The 17,769-nt window shown below is 36.1% G+C and overlaps 1 protein-coding gene across 4 annotated transcripts in view; it reads left to right on the forward strand.

Annotated features, from left to right (window-relative positions):
• CTNNB1 (catenin beta 1) overlaps nucleotides 1-17,769 on the forward strand; it is a 46,150-nt gene that overhangs the window by 20,454 nt on the left and 7,927 nt on the right. For 3 of the 4 annotated variants that reach the window (XM_072651435.1, XM_072651434.1, XM_072651436.1), the window contains exons 2-7: nucleotides 14,612-14,672; nucleotides 15,123-15,350; nucleotides 15,545-15,798; nucleotides 15,941-16,179; nucleotides 16,263-16,464; nucleotides 17,008-17,152. In XM_072651435.1, coding sequence (XP_072507536.1) covers nucleotides 14,660-14,672; nucleotides 15,123-15,350; nucleotides 15,545-15,798; nucleotides 15,941-16,179; nucleotides 16,263-16,464; nucleotides 17,008-17,152 — 1,081 coding nt within the window. In that variant the 5' untranslated portion in view covers nucleotides 14,612-14,659. Of the gene's footprint in view, nucleotides 1-14,611; nucleotides 14,673-14,780; nucleotides 14,917-15,122; nucleotides 15,351-15,544; nucleotides 15,799-15,940; nucleotides 16,180-16,262; nucleotides 16,465-17,007; nucleotides 17,153-17,769 lie in introns of all 4 variants that reach the window. The other variant, XM_072651437.1, reaches the window with a different exon arrangement.

Consider the following 17,769-nt stretch of genomic DNA (forward strand, 5'->3'; position numbering starts at 1 on the left):
AGGTATTACTCCTATTTTATAGATAAAGACCCTGAGGCCCCTGGAGGTTGCTGAAGTTTTACCAGGCCCCACATAGCTTTTCATTTAAGGTCATCTTCCGTTAGTTAATATCCTGAAATCTTGTATTGCTGTTCTAAAAACAAATAAAAAGCCCCTACATCTATGCCTGTTTTTTTAAAATCCTTTTTATTGATACATTTTGTTTTTCCTCAACAGATATTTTCCAATAACTCTCCTCCCTTCCCTCTCCTCCCCCCAAAAAGAGAAAGTTATATCCTGGACTAATAATACCACTTACTTTCTGCTCTTCATAGTTTATTGATTTAAGTTAAAGTATGTGTGCTTTACCTTTAATAGTATGATGCCCACATTGTCTGTTGTATTTGCCCCATGTTTTGTCTTTTACTATTTTTCTTTATATTAAAGCAAAGGCTTTAAATTGAATTTCTTAAATAAATTTCCTAAATTTATGATTTACATAACTGGATCCATATATAATAAATATAGAATATTGTCACTTTAATAGAAAAATATAAATGAAAGAAGAAAGCTTAGTTATAGAATGAACAAAAACCTTGCAATCTAGTTGGTTTGTTTTTTTGGTTTGTAATAGACAAGTTTAAAAATTAATTTGAAACAATTTGAAATTTACAGTTGTGGGCAAAATCTGTAGTTCTGAGTAAAGTTAATTTCCATGCATAGATTTGGTGATATCTTTTGACTTTTTTTGGATTCCTTTTTTGATTCCTTGTTTTTGTCTGTATTCTGGTTAGTTGACTTGTTATGGCGCTGTTTTTGCTATATACTGCAGTTGCATCCTGGATTAAGTAGGCTTTTATGGACCCATCTTTAGACGTGGACCATTTTGTTATTACTTTGGTGTATCTGTAATCTAAAATATGGGGCTTTTTCTTCCATCAGTATGAATTCTAACTCTCATCCTTCCCTCTGTGGTTTTGTTCATATTCTCCCTAGGATATCTACCCAATGTGCAAGATATCTTCCTCTTGTTCTTTTTACTTGTACTCTTGAGAGTTCCGGGTCAGCATTCAGGCTTTGTATCTGTTATCTTTTGCTCTCTCTATGTGAACAGCCTACCTTCTTTTTTAATCATACATTTCCTAAATAGTATTTTTTATTCCATTTCTTGGTGGCTTAGGTCACATTGAAATAGTGTCACAGCCTACATGTGTCTGCTTTGTGTTTTTCCATTGACTTTTAGGTCACTTTCAGCTTTGATTGTGATCTTTTTAAGATTTGTAACCATCCAGTATCAACTGGAGAACATTTGTGTTTTACATGGGCTTTTTGTGTCAAGGAACAGGTTGGGATAGCTAAAAGAATTACACGTTTCTCCAAATGTATCCTTCCTGCTTTTTTTCTCCTTTTCTGTTCCGAATGCAACTCATCAGCTTACCAAATAGATACTCTGTGTGTGTACTTACGTGTATGTACATGTGCTTGTGTACACATATGTACACAACTATTTGTACATATAGGGTCCCTGGATAGAATATTAGCCACTTGAGCTCCTGTTTCATTTTTGGCTTTGGAACCCCCAGACCTACAATGGTGTCTTGTAGGGCCTTATGTAAGCACTGAAGAAATGCTTATTGAATGAATAGATTTTGTTCTAATAGTTAAGTTCTAAGCTGTATTAATAAAGCAAAGCTATTTTAATAGGATATATTTACTCATTCACTAGATAGTTACTTAACTACATTATGTTATTGATGGTAAAAGATTATTCCAAACTCCTAACTATATTTTACAATAAGTTTATTCCTAAATTTTAAAAGGTTTATAGTATAGGAGAAATAAAAACTACGATAAAACCTCGCTGGGTTTAATTAAAGAATGTGTGGAGAGTCTGAGATGTAGAGTATATTTAAAGAAATGTAGTTAAATCCCAAATATTTTCAGCAACTTGAACTAGGCTAAGTGCATTACCTTCTAAATTCTACTTAATACTCTGGTGACCAAAGGGATACCCAACTCCAGTCGCTTGCCACTTAACTGTTCATGTAACTCTTACCACCTCACTTAAGGCCTTCTATCACTTGAATTTTGTAGGCTCTCCATTCTCTTTCCTCTCCAGTCTTTTTTGACACAGTGTTGCTAAAGTAATCTTCCCAAGATAACAGGTCTGACCATGTGACACATTTGCTCAGGTAACCTTATTAAAGACGTTATGATAAGATAGAAAACTGAGCCCTCCTTGGGAAAACCTCCATAATCTGGAACTAACCTCCTTTCCAAATCTCACGTCTTTTTTCCTGCCAGACCAAACAGTATTAGGTATGCCTTAAAAAACTAAAAAATGTATCTGTTAATCTCTTCATTATCACAAATCTTCCCCCTGCCTTGAATCATTTTGTTTTTATCTCTGCCTTTCAGATCCTTGATCTTCTTACAAGGCTCAGCAGAAGTGTTGCACCTTCCTGACCTGTTAGTGCTCTTTCCTTCCTAAAATTCCTTTTATGATAATGGTGTTAATTGGCATTTATGTAGCAAGCACTCTGAAGTTTGCCGGGTGCTTTATATTGATTATTTGAGCCTCAAAACAGGTCCTACGGGTATTAATTATTTTCATTTTACAGATTGGAAAGGTGAGGTTTAGAAAGATTACGTGGTTTACCCCTAAGGCCATGCTACTAGCAAATGTCAGAGGCATGATTTTAAGCCCTCTTTGGCTCCAAGTCCAGCATCTATTATCTATTACACCACGATAATCTAAACTTCTGGAGGGCAAATAAGGACTGGTTTTGTTTTGGTTTGCCCTCACAGCCAATTACTGTGTTGTACAGATAGGCATTTAATGTTGACTTGTAATTAAGTTCCACAGTGTCATGATACTGAATACCATTTCCATAGCTCAGCCTACCCTGCTTTAAGTTAGTTATGTTACCAATTAGTGGGGGCAAAAATGAAGCTTGACTGAATCATCAGCAGTAATGTGGAAGGAGTTGGTGGCGGCAACATCTCTACCATTATTTCATTGATGTGAAAATACAGACTTTCCTCATAGATATATCATTTTACAATTATGTCATTAAGGTAATTAACCCTACCATAAAGTTAGAAATTTGCTTGAGTCCAAGCAAGGTTCCCCAGTTGCCCTAAGCAGCTCTATAGCCTTGCTTGATTTATTATTCTCTTATCCCTACTTCTCTTCTTTTCCTATTCAGGTGGCTCTGGCTAGTGGTTTTGTCTTCCAGCCTTGTTCCTGTGGTCCCATCTTTCCCTGTTCTCCAGACAAACATTGTGTAATGTTTTACTTTTTCAGACCTTAAAAAAACACCTTTCAGTTGTTGGCCCAACCTTTTAGCAACCTTCCTCCTTAAAAAACAGAATTGATTGTGGGTTTTTATGTTACAAAGGAGTAAGAGCTTACTGGGCATATTGACCCACATAGTAGTGTAAATTTTTCTTATTAATACTTGAATTTGTATTGAATTCTAAGAACTTTTAAAAAACCTATATACTATTTGTTACTAGCGTTTCATTACTCATTCCAACAGTTTTAACATATAAATGTCAGATGAAAATATAATGTTAACTTGCTAGTTGAGATGGTATTATGCATCGCTAACTAATCAGAATTGTTGTTGGCCTGCTTAGAGAATAAAACCTTTTAAAAGTTAACTTTTAGAGAGGCAGATCATTTAAATTTCTCACAGAATTAAGATAATTGCTAAGGCAGTTAGTACTAAAACATGGCTAAACCACCATTAGTTTTGATTTTTGTCACCCCACCCCCCATTATGCAAGCTGTTGCTGCCAAGACCTTTGCAATATCTCCCAAATACAGCTCCTTCCATCCTCTGACACTGCTTCCACCCTGGTGAGGGCTTTTATTACCTCACAACTAAACTGTTGCAATAGCCTGGTGCTGGTTCTGCCTGCTTTAAGTTTCTCCCCAGTCTAATACACCCTTCATTTCAACCACTTACGTGATTTTCCTAAAGCACAGGTCTGACCATGTTACCCGCTTCTCAAACTCCTGGAGCTTCCCATCTGATGTTAGAACCAAAAAAATGTTCTGCTTGGCATTCAAACCCTTCATACCGCCCCCCACCCCACCCCACCCCGACTTTTCTAATCTTCTTTCACCTTGTGCCCAACCTGTACTCTTTGATCGAGTGACACTGGCCTCCTGGCCGTTCTAACCAACAAGACCTCCATCCTTTCGCTCCAGGCATTTTCTCTGGCTGCCCTCAATGCCTTCTGTTGTGCCTGCTGACCTCTCTGACTTTCTTTAAGTCCCAACTAAAATCTACCTTCTACTAGAAGCTTCTCCAACATCTCTTAAATCCAGTACCTTCCTTTTTTGTTAATTATTTCCTATTCATCCTGTATATAACTTGCTTTATATATATGTGTTTGCATATTGTTTGCCCCGTTAGATTGTCAGCTCCTTGAGGGTAGGGACTGTCTTTTGCTTCTTTTTGTGCAAAGTAGGTGTTTAATAAATGTTTGTTGATTTGATTTTAACTTAAGCTATAAGAAATTGTGATATCATGATCTGTAGTTTGTGTGCAAGAAATGCAAAGTTTTAATTCATTCTAATTTCAGTGAACTAGGATATGATATATTAACTGTGTAAAAAATCTTAGTGTTTGATAAATCTAAGAACATAAATTAATGGAAGAACTCCCTATATGTTAAGAGCTACTGGCAAAATTGGAAAGTTAATTGGCAGAAATTAGGTTTAGGCTAGCATGACATACTGTGTGCCACAATAGAATTTTGTAACATGAATATAAATGGGTCACTTCAAAAAAAATTAGTATTAAGAGATACATTTCACAACTATTCCTGGAAGGGAAGAGGATTCTTAATGGAACAATAGAAAGAGCTGGTGATGAAAGACAAAGGGCTTTTTGAATTAGTTAAAATGAAGTCTTACCAAAACAAAATTCAATGAAGATAGAATAATAGGAGATTTTTCGAGGGGGATTCAGATATTTGCCTCATATATGCTACTAATCTAATATCCAAGATGTTCAGAAAATTGACATATGTAAAACTTTGCAGGAGTCATTCTCCCAGTAGGTAGATTAATAGTTTTCAAAAGAATGGCAAATTCTCAGATCATATGAAATCATGCTCCAAATCACTAGTGATGAAGAAATTAAAATTAAAACAACCTTTGAGGCTTCACTATATACCCATCAAATTAGAAAAGATGAAGATGGCACTCAAAAAATGGAACCTTTTTGGTGGGACCTTGAGAAGACATTAAAACATCTTGCATTCTTCCAGCCTTCTAAAAACCAAAGTTGTTCATATCTTTTCACTCAGCAACCCTATATAGTCTTAAAAGTCCATAGACAGCAACAAAGAGTCAACATGTTCAAAAAAAATTCATAATGGTGTGTGGGATGGCTCAGGTCCCTACATAAATCAATTACTCAGAGGCCTCTCAAAGTGATGACAGAAAAGAGATTTATTCGATTCTCGAGAATCTGGACAATCCTACAGCAGTTCACCTGGAGTAGGAAAGCCGAAGACAAAGAAAAGGCAGTGATTTATATAGAGTCTAACGCAAGTCCCACCCCACCCCCCACTGACCATTATTCTCATTAGCTGAGAATATGATCTTATATTCTAGACATGAAATCTAACCAATCCCTTTTGAAATGAAGACATTGAAGAATTAGGTAAACTTTATCCAATCATTGAGACCCTAATGTACTACACAGTTTTATATCCTTATATGGAATTATTCTGTTCTAAAAATATAGTAACCCTGAGCCTCTCAGTCTTACCTCACCCCTGGGAGAAGAACTACAATCTGAGAAGTCTTCACTAAACCTATCCCACTCAATGGCATTTTTAATTTTAACAAAGTGGGGTACCCATTGATTAGAAAAATGACCAAACAAACTGGTGTGTGAGTGTAATGGAAACAACATGAGCAATTCACATAAACCAGGAATTTGTGAAAACTGAGAGTCAAGCAGAACATGAAGAACCATAAACACAATAATTACAATAATGTAAATAAAGATTGCTTAAAGGAATTCAGACTAAGTAATTGTAATAACCAATCTTAGAGTAGATACAATATATTCTCTCTTAGCAGAAAGGTGGGAGACCATTCAGAGTTAGAATGCTGCCATATATTGTGGGCTACAGTCACTATATAGCTTGTTTTTATTTAATGCTAGTTGTAAGAAGGAAGGATCCAGTTCTGGTGGTAGAGGGGTATGACTGCAATAAGAGAACGAGGCATCCATGAGCCTTATGGACCAAAAAAAATTCTTTTTTAAAATCTGTTTTTTATAATGATAAAATGCTGCATAGTAGATGGTGATTTTTCCCTAGGATACGTTATAATTAAGAGTTTTGTTTTGAAGACTTACTGACTTTGTATCAGATGAATCATGGATATAATCAACACTTTTCAGACAAAAATAAACACGTTAACAGAATACCTACATAGTTTACTAATAAAAGATTGTTTAGTGTCCAGCAAATTGAGCAAAATTTAGTGGATATAAGGGGTACCTTTGTGCTACATGTACACCAGTAAAGTACACAGGTTAAATTTCTCGTAGTTGGTTTTTTAATATAATACTGCATAGTTTATATGCATAATATGCATAGTTTAATATAATACTGCATAGGTGGAATACATATTATAAAAGGATAGATAGTTGTATGGCAAAGTCTGGCCCCCAGGGGCCTTTTTGATTGGTTTGCCATGTCACACAGCTAGTTTGTATCTGATGTAGAACTTGAGCTCCATTCTTTCTAATTCATATGCCAGTCCCCATCTACAGGTGTAGTGTATTGAAAAACAATGCTGTTGTGTCATAAATTTGATCAAAATTGCATCTGGCATGTAGGCTTACATGTCTAAATAAATTCTCACTGAATTAAAATGCTAGTTATACTAATTTAAAAAATTATTGGTTTTATATTTAGAAACACTTTTGTGTGATATGAATTTGCCAAGGGATCTTTATATAATAAAGGAAGTCTAAGGAAGTTTGAACTGATTCCTTTTCCCATTAATAAACAAAAGCATTCTGTTAATCATTCTTATCTGCAGTAAACTTCATCATCTAAATCAGGAATCGTAACCCTTTTTTATGTCATGGACGCATTCTGTGAAGTCCTGAGAAATAGGATATTTCAAGTCCCTTGAAATTGTTCCAAACACCTTATATTCAGAATAATAGACATTTCAGTAAAATAGCTTATTGATATCTTTTGGACTTATTTTTGTCTGCCCCAAATCTTTACCTTTAAGTAAAAACTGGAACTGAATTTAATTTTAACTTAAACCATAAAAATTTGTGAGATCAGTATCTGTGTTTTAGGTGTAAGAAATGCAATGTTTTAATGCATTCTAATTCCAGTGATGGAATATGATATATTAAATACTTTCTAAAGTCTAGTGAAGTCTGTGAACCCATTCTCAATTATATTTTTAGGTGCATAAAGTAAAATATATATGATTATAAAAGAAATTGGAATAGAGGCAGCAAGGGCCTCAGTGGATAAGAGTACTGGACTCAGGAAGACCTGAGTTTAACTACATAGACATTTACTGTCTGTATGGACCTGGGTAAGACACTTAACCTGTTTACCTCAGTTTCCTTTTCTGCAAAAGGAGGATAACAATAACACCTACCTTGTAGGGTTGTTGTGAGGATCAAATGAGATAGTTACAAAGTGCTCAGCACATAAAATGTTACCTATAATTATATAATGACCAGTACATTAGGAAAAACATGTTTATAGATGCTACGCTTAAGACTTTATCATCTGAATATTTGAAGGGCATCACTGAAAGCTTTAGTTGTAAGAGTTGAGAGAGCAGAGGCTCTGGTACTTTTGTTTGATCTTTTCTTTCCCTATCTTTCCCCCTCCTCCATCTCCTTCAACCTCCCAGGGGCAGGCATGAGCACACATGGAATCAGGAAGAGCAGAGTTGCAATCCAGCTTCAGGGATTTATTTGCAGTGTGACATTAACTTCCTGTGCCTCAGTTTCCTTCATAATGTTAGGATAATGATAACATCAGCGATTAACAATATCATTTTAAGGTGACAGAACACTTTTCACACAGATTATATTTAACTCTCAGCAATCCTAAGAGGCAGGTGATATAATTTATGGGCAGGAAAACTGATGCTAAGAAGTTAAATGGCTTGTTTGACCGTGATAATACAGTAAATGGCCGGACCAGGTCTCCCCACACTAGTCTTAAGTTTAGTGTTCTTTCCTTTGCTGTACTATTTGCTTCTTTTAGCATAGGTTTGTGGCTTCACTTAAAATAGAAGAAGAGATATGATAAAGTGACCTTTGTTTTTTATATGAAAAGTTAAAACAAAACCTGATGTAATTAATTGTGACAATCTGATATTATGATCTATTGACTGACATATCTAGCATTTATTGACCATGGGCTGTAGTAACATTTGTAACATAGTAACATTTGTAACATAGTAACATGGGCTATAGTAGCATTTGTAATGTAGTAATATTAGTAACAATTCATGAGAACTACAGGGAGGAGGAGCTAGGTTAAAAATCCATTCTAGAGGTTAGACATGTAAAGCTATCTTGCAATGTTAAAAAAAAGAGTTTGCAGAATTCTCAACAAAGATCAAGTTGTCTTAATAACTGCAAGTTGCCTTGAGGGCTAGTGTCTTGTCTTTTGGCAGACTGACTAGTAAATACGGAAGTATAAGAAAAATAACAACTTAGTTGGCAGGAATTTTCCGTCCTACACAGTATAATCAGTCATCAATGAAATTAGAGACAACTTTCCACTTGGTGAGAGGTGTTCATTTTTATTGTTCTCTTCCTCCCCTTCAACCTCTTAATTTAGGTAACACAGAATTTGCAGTTGTTTGAGAATGGTGGGTTTGAGTGCTTAATTATATTAAGTGGTGTGTGTGTGTGTGTGTGTGTGTGTGTATATATATATACATATATATTATTCCATTAATAATGTAGACAAGGAAATATTTAATGAGAAAGAAATGCTTCAGCATTTGTGTTTAAAGGGGTCTCTGAACTGATTTTTAAAAAATTTGATAGTTATATTTTTATAATTGGTTTCCTTTGTAATACAGTGCATTTTATCTTGTGCATTTGATATACTGCATATGTTATTTATATTGGTGTATTCAGGGACTCTGTACAAAGTACTATCCCTTTTATATATGTATATTCTGTCTAGGTGACCTCATCAGATCTCATTGGGTTCAGTTATGATCTCGGTAGATGATTCTCAGATCTATATTCATTTACAGTTTGCCACCTGAACTGCTTGCACCACCAGCTGTCCTTTGGATTTTGAACTGAATGTCTCTGAGGCTTCTCAAACTCATCATGTCCAGACTAGATCTGATCTCTTTCAATAAAACAAAACAAAAACCTTGCTCTCCTCCACCCCCCTTGCAGTTTCTTCATTTACATCAAAGACCCACTACCATTTTTCTCGTCATCAAGTTTACAGTCCGGTAGGCCTCCTTAATTCCCCACTCTCTCCATATAACCAATCATTTACCAGAATTTATTTCTTCTCCCTCTGCCCCTGCACAACCTGCCACCATCCTAGTACAGATTTTGATCGCCTCTTGCCTGAATACTTGTTGTAAATTCCTAATTGGTCTCCCTGCCTTCAGGGATTTTCTATCGCCAAGCCATCTTCTAAACACAGCTTCTAAAGTGATAGTTTAAGGTGTAGGTCTGACCATGTTGCATCCTTTTCCAATAAATTTCAGTAATTCCTTGTTAGATCTAGAATCAAACTGTTCTGGCATTTAAAGTTCTTTACAATATAGCTCTAACTTATCTTTCCAGTGTTATTCCTATATTCTTAACATTCCCCCAAACTGACCTATTTTTGCTGTTCCTCCTGCCCAGCATGTTAGTGCTTTTACATTCCTAGAATGTGCTGTCTTCTCACATGCTGCTTAAAATTCTTATTTTTCTTCAAAACTTAGCTCAAAAGCTGGCATCTGTATGAGGCCTTCCCTCAAACTATCACTCATCCCCCCACACACACATTGTGTGTGTGTGTGTGTGTGTGTGTGTGTGTGTGTGTGTGTAACCCTTTTGGAAATATAATGCTTTAACGATTCCTTATAATAACATTTTAAATACATAAAATATATAGGATAACAAAGGACACCAATTCCTGAAATATAATTACCAAAATAACCCAGCTTAAAAACCTCTTCTTACAGAATATAAGCTTCCTGAGGGCAGAGACTTTTTTTTGTCTCTACATAATAGTGCCTGATGTATGATGAACGCTTAAGAAATACTTGTTGATTGAGTTGATCCATCAGCATGTTAATAAATTTCTGTTTCCCCCATATATAGTTGACAAGCGTTTCAGTATATTAGTTTACTTTTGTTGCCACTAAGTGAATACAAGACACTGAGCAAATCACTTTGGGTCATAGTTTCTAATTCTGTAAAATTAGGTCTGTGAGCATAGAGATCAGTCTGGTCCCAAACCCTCATTTATTATGATCTGTACTTGTATTTTTATTCTTGATCTGATAGTTTAAGTAACAACTGATGCTTTTGCTTTCTTAAGTTTGCTGGAATAATTGGCTTATTCTTTTGTTGCTAGCGTTAACAAGCACTTCCAAAGGATATTTGTTAAAACTAAGCCCCCTAAAACAAGAAATCTAAGTTCTTGAGTTGAGAGCACCAGTTTGAAGTACTCATTTTATGGTGATGGACAGTTTTTGCAGTGTTCTTATCCTCTTCCAAACTTAATTTTCTGTCGTTCTATCATTTCTGTCAAATCACAATTATTTTTTTTCTAGGTCTTATCTCCCCTGCTACGGTTTACATACTTTTTGAAGGCAAGAAACCAAATTCTTTGTATCCTGACCTGGCTTTAATTTAAATGTTTAATTGGTTTAGCTAGAGGATGAAAATTCAACAAACATTTATTTAGCACCTGCTGTACTGAGCTGTGCTGAGAAACTGGAAATGATCAGCAGTTTAGATAAGATATTATTCCTGATCGCAGAAAGTTTATTAATCCATTTGGATCAGTTACCCAACACCATTATAAGAAAAATAAATTGGAAGAGCAAAAGTAAAATGACTGGAGGTTCTCGTTTTGGTAGCATGCTGTTAGCATGACGATAATGGGCTATCTGATGGAATTTGTAGGAAATATTTCAAGGTTATCTAGGTTTACTGTCTAAGAAAACTCAGAGAAATAGTTCTTGTTGCCTTTGTCACCTAAAATAACTTTTCTTTTGTGAGGGTATTTTAGTTAGCATGATCACCTAGAAAGCTTCAATTTCATAAAATAAATGGAATTGCAAAGGAAACCGATGATGTTAAAATATAGTTATCAGAATTTTTTTTAAGTTCACATAATCCAGATTAAGAACCCTTGATCATTTCTGAAGTCCTGCATTCTTGAGTATGTAAAGGTAGTAGGCCCATGCTAATGATATAAAAGATAGTCTGACCTGGCCTTTATGAATTAAAAAATAAGAGAATTCTACCAATGATAAGAATATCTTCAAAATCATTGCATTCCATTGACGGAGGGGAGAATGCCCTGTACAATGAAACTTTTTTTTGCCTTTTCTAAAAAGAAACTGAGTGACCCATGAACCACCCATCCCTTATTAGTAGATAATGCTTTCTCTTTAACTGATAACCAGTATACATATGGCTCTAATGTAAATGTCATGAAGATGAAATTTAATGAGTAGAGGTTTCATTTCTGGAACAGGGTATATTGATACAATTTTTAGTCTGTTCTATTATTACTATGTTCTTCTGATTCCCCAGTCTGAGCCTTGCAGTTAATTTTATTTTTATTTTAAATTCATATTGATATATTTTGTTTTGACTCAATATGCATCACACATTTGTGCTTCTTCCCCACCTTGCCAGTAAGCCATCCCTTGTATAAAGAGAGAGAGAGAGAGAGAAAACAGGTCAGAAAGACTAACCAGCACATAACTGACAATACATGCAGTTACATACACTATAGTTATCTGTGTCTCTAATTTTAACACTGCTTAATTTAGTACTGATTTGTTGACTTTATCCTAAGTAGCAATACAGAGATAGTTGAATTGTCAGTATGTAATCTGGAAATAAGTTGTAGTATGGTTTTGAAATAGTTTAAAATGCTAAAAATGATTTATACTGAGGATGTGAAAGTTTTTTCCATTGCAATTACATAATTTAATTTATCTGTCTTCATTTTCATGGGAATTTATTCATAGGGAGATATTGTGAAGTAGCATTCTATTTTCGGCATGGTGTCCTGAACCTCTTCTCCACCATTTTTGTACAGAATTAAATCCAGGTCTTGGGTAAATTAGTCCATGCGGCAATCCAGTTGACAACATGAAAAGTTTACCCAATGATTTGGAGTAAAGTTACTACCAGATAGATAGAAAATCAGAACAACAAAGAAAATCAGTACAGGGTTGGGTATAGATAAGAAGAGAAAATGTTAGTCTATTAGAAATTTACCAGATTTCTTTGCTTACCTGAATAAAAGGGTATTTGGCAAAAAGTCAAATTTGAAATAAAAAATTAGCAGGATAGACAAAATTGTCCCAAGAGAGGTTGTATAGCAGTATAAAGGTTACTTCTCCAGCATCTAGGGCAGGATGTAGGACTTCGGAACACTTGAATTCAAATTTCACCTCAATATTTATTTAGTTGAGTAAACAAATGATGGGTTTTTTTCTCCCAGTCTGTTTCCTCATCTGAAAAATAGCAATAATACCTATAGAATCTACCTCATGTGATTCTTGTGAGACTGCAAATGCTACCCAACTGTCAGTCAACAAGCATTTATTAAGCATCTACAATATATATCAGGCACTGTGCCAAGTGCTGTTGGTGTTAAAGATGGGGGGGGGGGGGTATGGAGATGTCAGTGTTCTAGTGTGTCTCTTGAACATGGTGAATATGAGGTTTCAGAAAGTGATGGATATGTTAATTAGGTTGTTAATTAAAAACCAAATACTAAGTTTATGAATTGGAAGTTTTTTCTATTGAATGATATTTATATATTAATCTGTTTAGATTCAGGTAGAAGTATCTAGGTTTCCTCAAATTTTTATGAAATTTAAAATAGGATAAATATATTAACAAGGTAGCTTTGTTGGGTAGAGTGAGGAAAACACTCATTAAAACAATCATTGAACCCAGAAAATGGAAAGTGACATGAGTTGAATCCGCCCTATTAGGCAGTTTTGCTTAATTGTTTCTAAGGGGGTTAGGGAGTAATGCTTGAGGTGTTTGGAAGTAGCTTTTGGGTTTATGTAAATAGCGGTTCTGTTTTTAAAAGTTGCTGTTTTGGAAATTACAAAATGTTTTTATACCTATTTGACTTTTTAAAATATTTTTGCAATAGCATAAAGGTGGAACTGTAAAAATCTCCAGTGAATCTAGCTTTGAGAGTAGTTCTTTTTAATACTAAGTTTGAGTTAGGTTAGTCATGCTTAATTATACTTTATTATTGAGCATATTTATTATATAAAAGATATTTGTGCTGAAGTTGAGAATGAAGGAAAAATAGTATAAAAGTAATTTAAGTTGAAAACCATGTAGTCAAAGGAACTTTAAACTGCCTAGTTGTGTTCCTGCACCTTCATAACTTAATCTTTCCCTGGATTCTCAATTTTAATTTGTGGATTCTATTTAAGTGTCTTGACAGGAGGATTTTTTTAAAGCCAAATCAAAATTGATTTAAACATTAAAAAAAAAAAAAAGCTAGATTTTGTGGTATATATTTTCACCTGGAAAAGAGAGCAGAAAACTCCACTCACCAAACTGGAGAATTGCATGCTGCATGGAAAAAAGACTGAAAAGTTGGACGTAATCTGGGGAAAGGAACTAATAAGCTATTAGGAATAGAAACACTTGATAACTATTTCAGGTATTCATTGATGAACTTGATAAATCATCATTAATCTATTGTTCACTGTGGGTAGAAATAGTTATGAATGGCTCCCAACTTGTGACTTGGGGTCTCATTGGACACACACACACACACACACACTCTCTCTCTCTCTCTCTCTCTCTGCAAATGAGGAAGCCAAGGCCTGGAAAGGTGAAGTACATTGTAGAGGTTCAGAGGCTCGCAATAACAAAACTGGGTGCCGATCTCAGCCCTGTGATCCTCAAGTGCAGTGTTCTTTCCGCTATGCCACACTGACTCCCAGTTAGTTCTAAAAATCAATTTATACTGTAGTGAAGAAGGAAAGGAGGAATAATGTCACCTCCTGGTGAGATCATGAGATTTACCTTTTCCTTCGCTTATCCCTGAGGTCAGAGTATAAAGACTTTGAGGGCAGAATTGTTGGGTTTTTTGGGTTACTTCCCCAGCACCTAGAGCAGTGCCTCCTACATGGTAGACACTTGATGGCAAATACTTGTTGCTTGAATTAAAGTCTGAAAAAAACAGGATATTTTGAGTTAATTTCATGAGCAGTTTTTGTGGAGGGACTAAAAGGGGTCATTATCACTTATATTTATTTAATTTATTATACTAATTTATTATAAATACATTTCAAGTTAAATTTACACCATAATTGCTTTTGGCAAACATTTCTAATGGCATTTAATTAACTTTTTAGGGTCTGTGACGTAGAATAGGCCAGGATTCTGAGAACACTGCAAGGACGATGGCCACTCAAGGTTTGTGTCATGAGTCTTCAGTCACTCTGTTTGGGGCTCTGCTTTGTTGCCATTAACCCAGTCTGGCTCAGATCCCCTTGCTTTCCTCTCTCCCTGCTTACTTGTCAGGCTGCCTTTTGCTCCATTTTCTGCTGACCAGTACTAATGGCTTGGTGAAATAGCAAACAAACAAGCCACCAGCAGGAATACAGTCTGGATGACTGCTTCTGGAGCCTGGATGCAGTGCCATTCTTCCATTGATTCAGTGAGTAATTGTTAGGTGGTCCCCCAAGGACTTAACACGTCATCACTGAGCTGATCCTGGCTATTACTCTGTTCTCCTTGGCTGTCTTTCAGATCAGACTTTATTTCTGAAAAAAATTTCAATGGGCCATATCACAAATATTTTCTGTATTTGAAGTAAACTGTTTTAAGTGATTGTAATATTCCTTATTATTTCATTTCTTATAGCTGACTTGATGGAATTAGACATGGCGATGGAGCCAGATAGAAAAGCAGCTGTTAGCCACTGGCAACAACAGTCTTACCTTGATTCTGGAATCCATTCTGGTGCCACAACAACAGCTCCCTCCCTGAGTGGCAAAGGAAATCCTGAGGAGGAAGATGTAGATACTACCCAAGTTTTATATGAATGGGAACAGGGATTTTCTCAGTCCTTCACACAGGAACAGGTAGCTGGTAAGTAAAGCACAAGTCATTTTGTGAAAGGCATGAGATTTGTTCTGTTAAAGGTGGAGGGTGTGATAGTTTCAGTGCTTTAAATTTTGGGATTAGGAAAAGGGGATTATATTCTGTTGGGACTTGAACTTCACAGTCAATCAGATGGAATTTTTAGTAGTGAATGGTGACTTTTGACTTGATGTATTTTTCAGATATTGATGGCCAGTACGCCATGACCAGAGCGCAGAGAGTACGAGCTGCCATGTTCCCTGAAACACTGGATGAGGGAATGCAGATCCCATCCACTCAGTTTGATGCAGCTCACCCAACAAATGTTCAGCGTTTGGCCGAACCTTCTCAGATGCTAAAGCATGCTGTGGTGAATTTGATCAACTACCAGGATGATGCAGAGCTAGCTACTCGTGCAATTCCTGAATTGACCAAACTGCTAAATGATGAGGATCAGGTAAAAGAAAATACAGGGCAATATAATTCTGAGATTAACTCACTATACTTAATTAAGAATCAGGTGACTCATTCCAAAGTTTACTTTACTGCTTGTCAGAATATTTGAGGACCAAAGCGATTTCTTTTGCACTTTGTTGTAGGTGGTAGTTAATAAGGCTGCAGTTATGGTTCACCAACTGTCTAAGAAAGAAGCCTCCAGACACGCCATTATGCGCTCTCCTCAGATGGTATCTGCTATTGTGCGCACCATGCAAAATACAAATGATGTAGAAACAGCACGTTGTACTGCTGGAACACTGCACAATCTTTCCCATCACCGTGAAGGCTTACTGGCTATCTTTAAGTCTGGTGGCATTCCTGCCCTTGTGAAAATGCTTGGGTAAGACAGCCTGGGAAGCACATACTTGTAAATGGAAATGCAAAGAATTATAGGAATACTGATAGATTTTGTTTTCTTCCCAGCTCCCCAGTGGACTCTGTGTTGTTTTATGCCATTACGACTCTCCACAACCTTTTATTACATCAAGAAGGAGCCAAAATGGCGGTGCGTCTTGCTGGTGGGCTGCAGAAAATGGTTGCTTTGCTCAACAAAACAAATGTTAAATTCCTGGCTATCACAACAGACTGTCTTCAAATTTTGGCTTATGGCAATCAAGAAAGCAAGGTAAATCCAAATTTAGTGCTTCATATGGGAAAATTTGGGCTATAAAGATTGTAGAAGGGAAGGCTGTGCAAAAAGCCCCTAGACTAGGTAGGAGCCATAGCAGATAATATTGATAGAATTTGGTGATGCATGGGAAGGATCACATCACCACATCAGTACCACGTACCTGTGTGTGATTATTGTATTTACCTTAATGAACTGAAAGTGCCACTGACCTAGGGGGTGAGAGTATCGTGCATGTGTGTAAAAGAAAACATAGTTTTGATTTTTCTTTCCCCTTATAATGAATCCTGGTCAGTGTTGTGATATATTTCTGGACCTAAGTAAGATGGTTTACTGTTGTGTGATGTGAAGAAAATAGAATTCCAGAAGCAACTGATTTAGTCGAGGTGAGAGAAGGCCATGGCAAAAAGATAGCACCCTTATTTGGATAAAATCACAAGATAGCCTTCAGCTCTATATGGTCACACAGGGGGGCTGATCTTGACTCTTTCTTATACTTATTAGGCTTCTGCAATTAAAAATACAACTTTGTCTTCCTAGCTGATCATTCTGGCTAGTGGTGGGCCCCAGGCTCTGGTAAATATAATGAGGACTTACACCTATGAAAAACTCCTGTGGACCACAAGTAGAGTACTGAAGGTTTTGTCAGTCTGCTCTAGTAACAAACCAGCTATTGTGGAAGCTGGTAAGTATATTACAACCCATCTGGGCAGGGTTTCTGCAACTTGTTTTAAACGTGTAATTGTTGGGTTTTGTTCTTATATCCCCACCTTATATCTCCCTTTTGAATCCTTGCTTGTAACAAAAGTAAAACATTTAGACTAAATCAGTTGACGCAGTTGGTGTCACTTCCTACATCTGGCAGTACGTATCCTGACCCTCACCTCTACCTTGAGAGGTGGCTTTTCTTTTTTTGTTCTCCAGGACAGATTATTCATGATGATTTGTCAATTTGGTCACCTCTTAGGGTTGTCGTTCCTATCATTGTAATCATCATGGGCTTTGTTCTCGTGGTTCTCCCTTTACTATTTCCCATCACACAAGTCTTGTCCTCGCCTTTTCCCTCACTGTGATGCTGTTCTTATCTGATTCATATTATCAGTGTATTTGTCCATTCCTCATTTTCCAGGAACATTTTGTTTCTCACTTTTTCTGTTATAAGGAGTGTTGCTGTGACTTTTGTTATACATATAGAACCTTTCTGTCGTTGATCTTCTTAGGGAGTATGTTCAGTAGTAATATCACTGGCCAAAGAATATGAGGAGTTAAATGACTTTTCCTTGCATAATTCCAAGTTATTTT

This window comes from Notamacropus eugenii, chromosome 3 (assembly GCF_028372415.1).
Source record: "Notamacropus eugenii isolate mMacEug1 chromosome 3, mMacEug1.pri_v2, whole genome shotgun sequence".
NCBI classification, from domain to species: Eukaryota; Metazoa; Chordata; class Mammalia; order Diprotodontia; family Macropodidae; genus Notamacropus; species Notamacropus eugenii.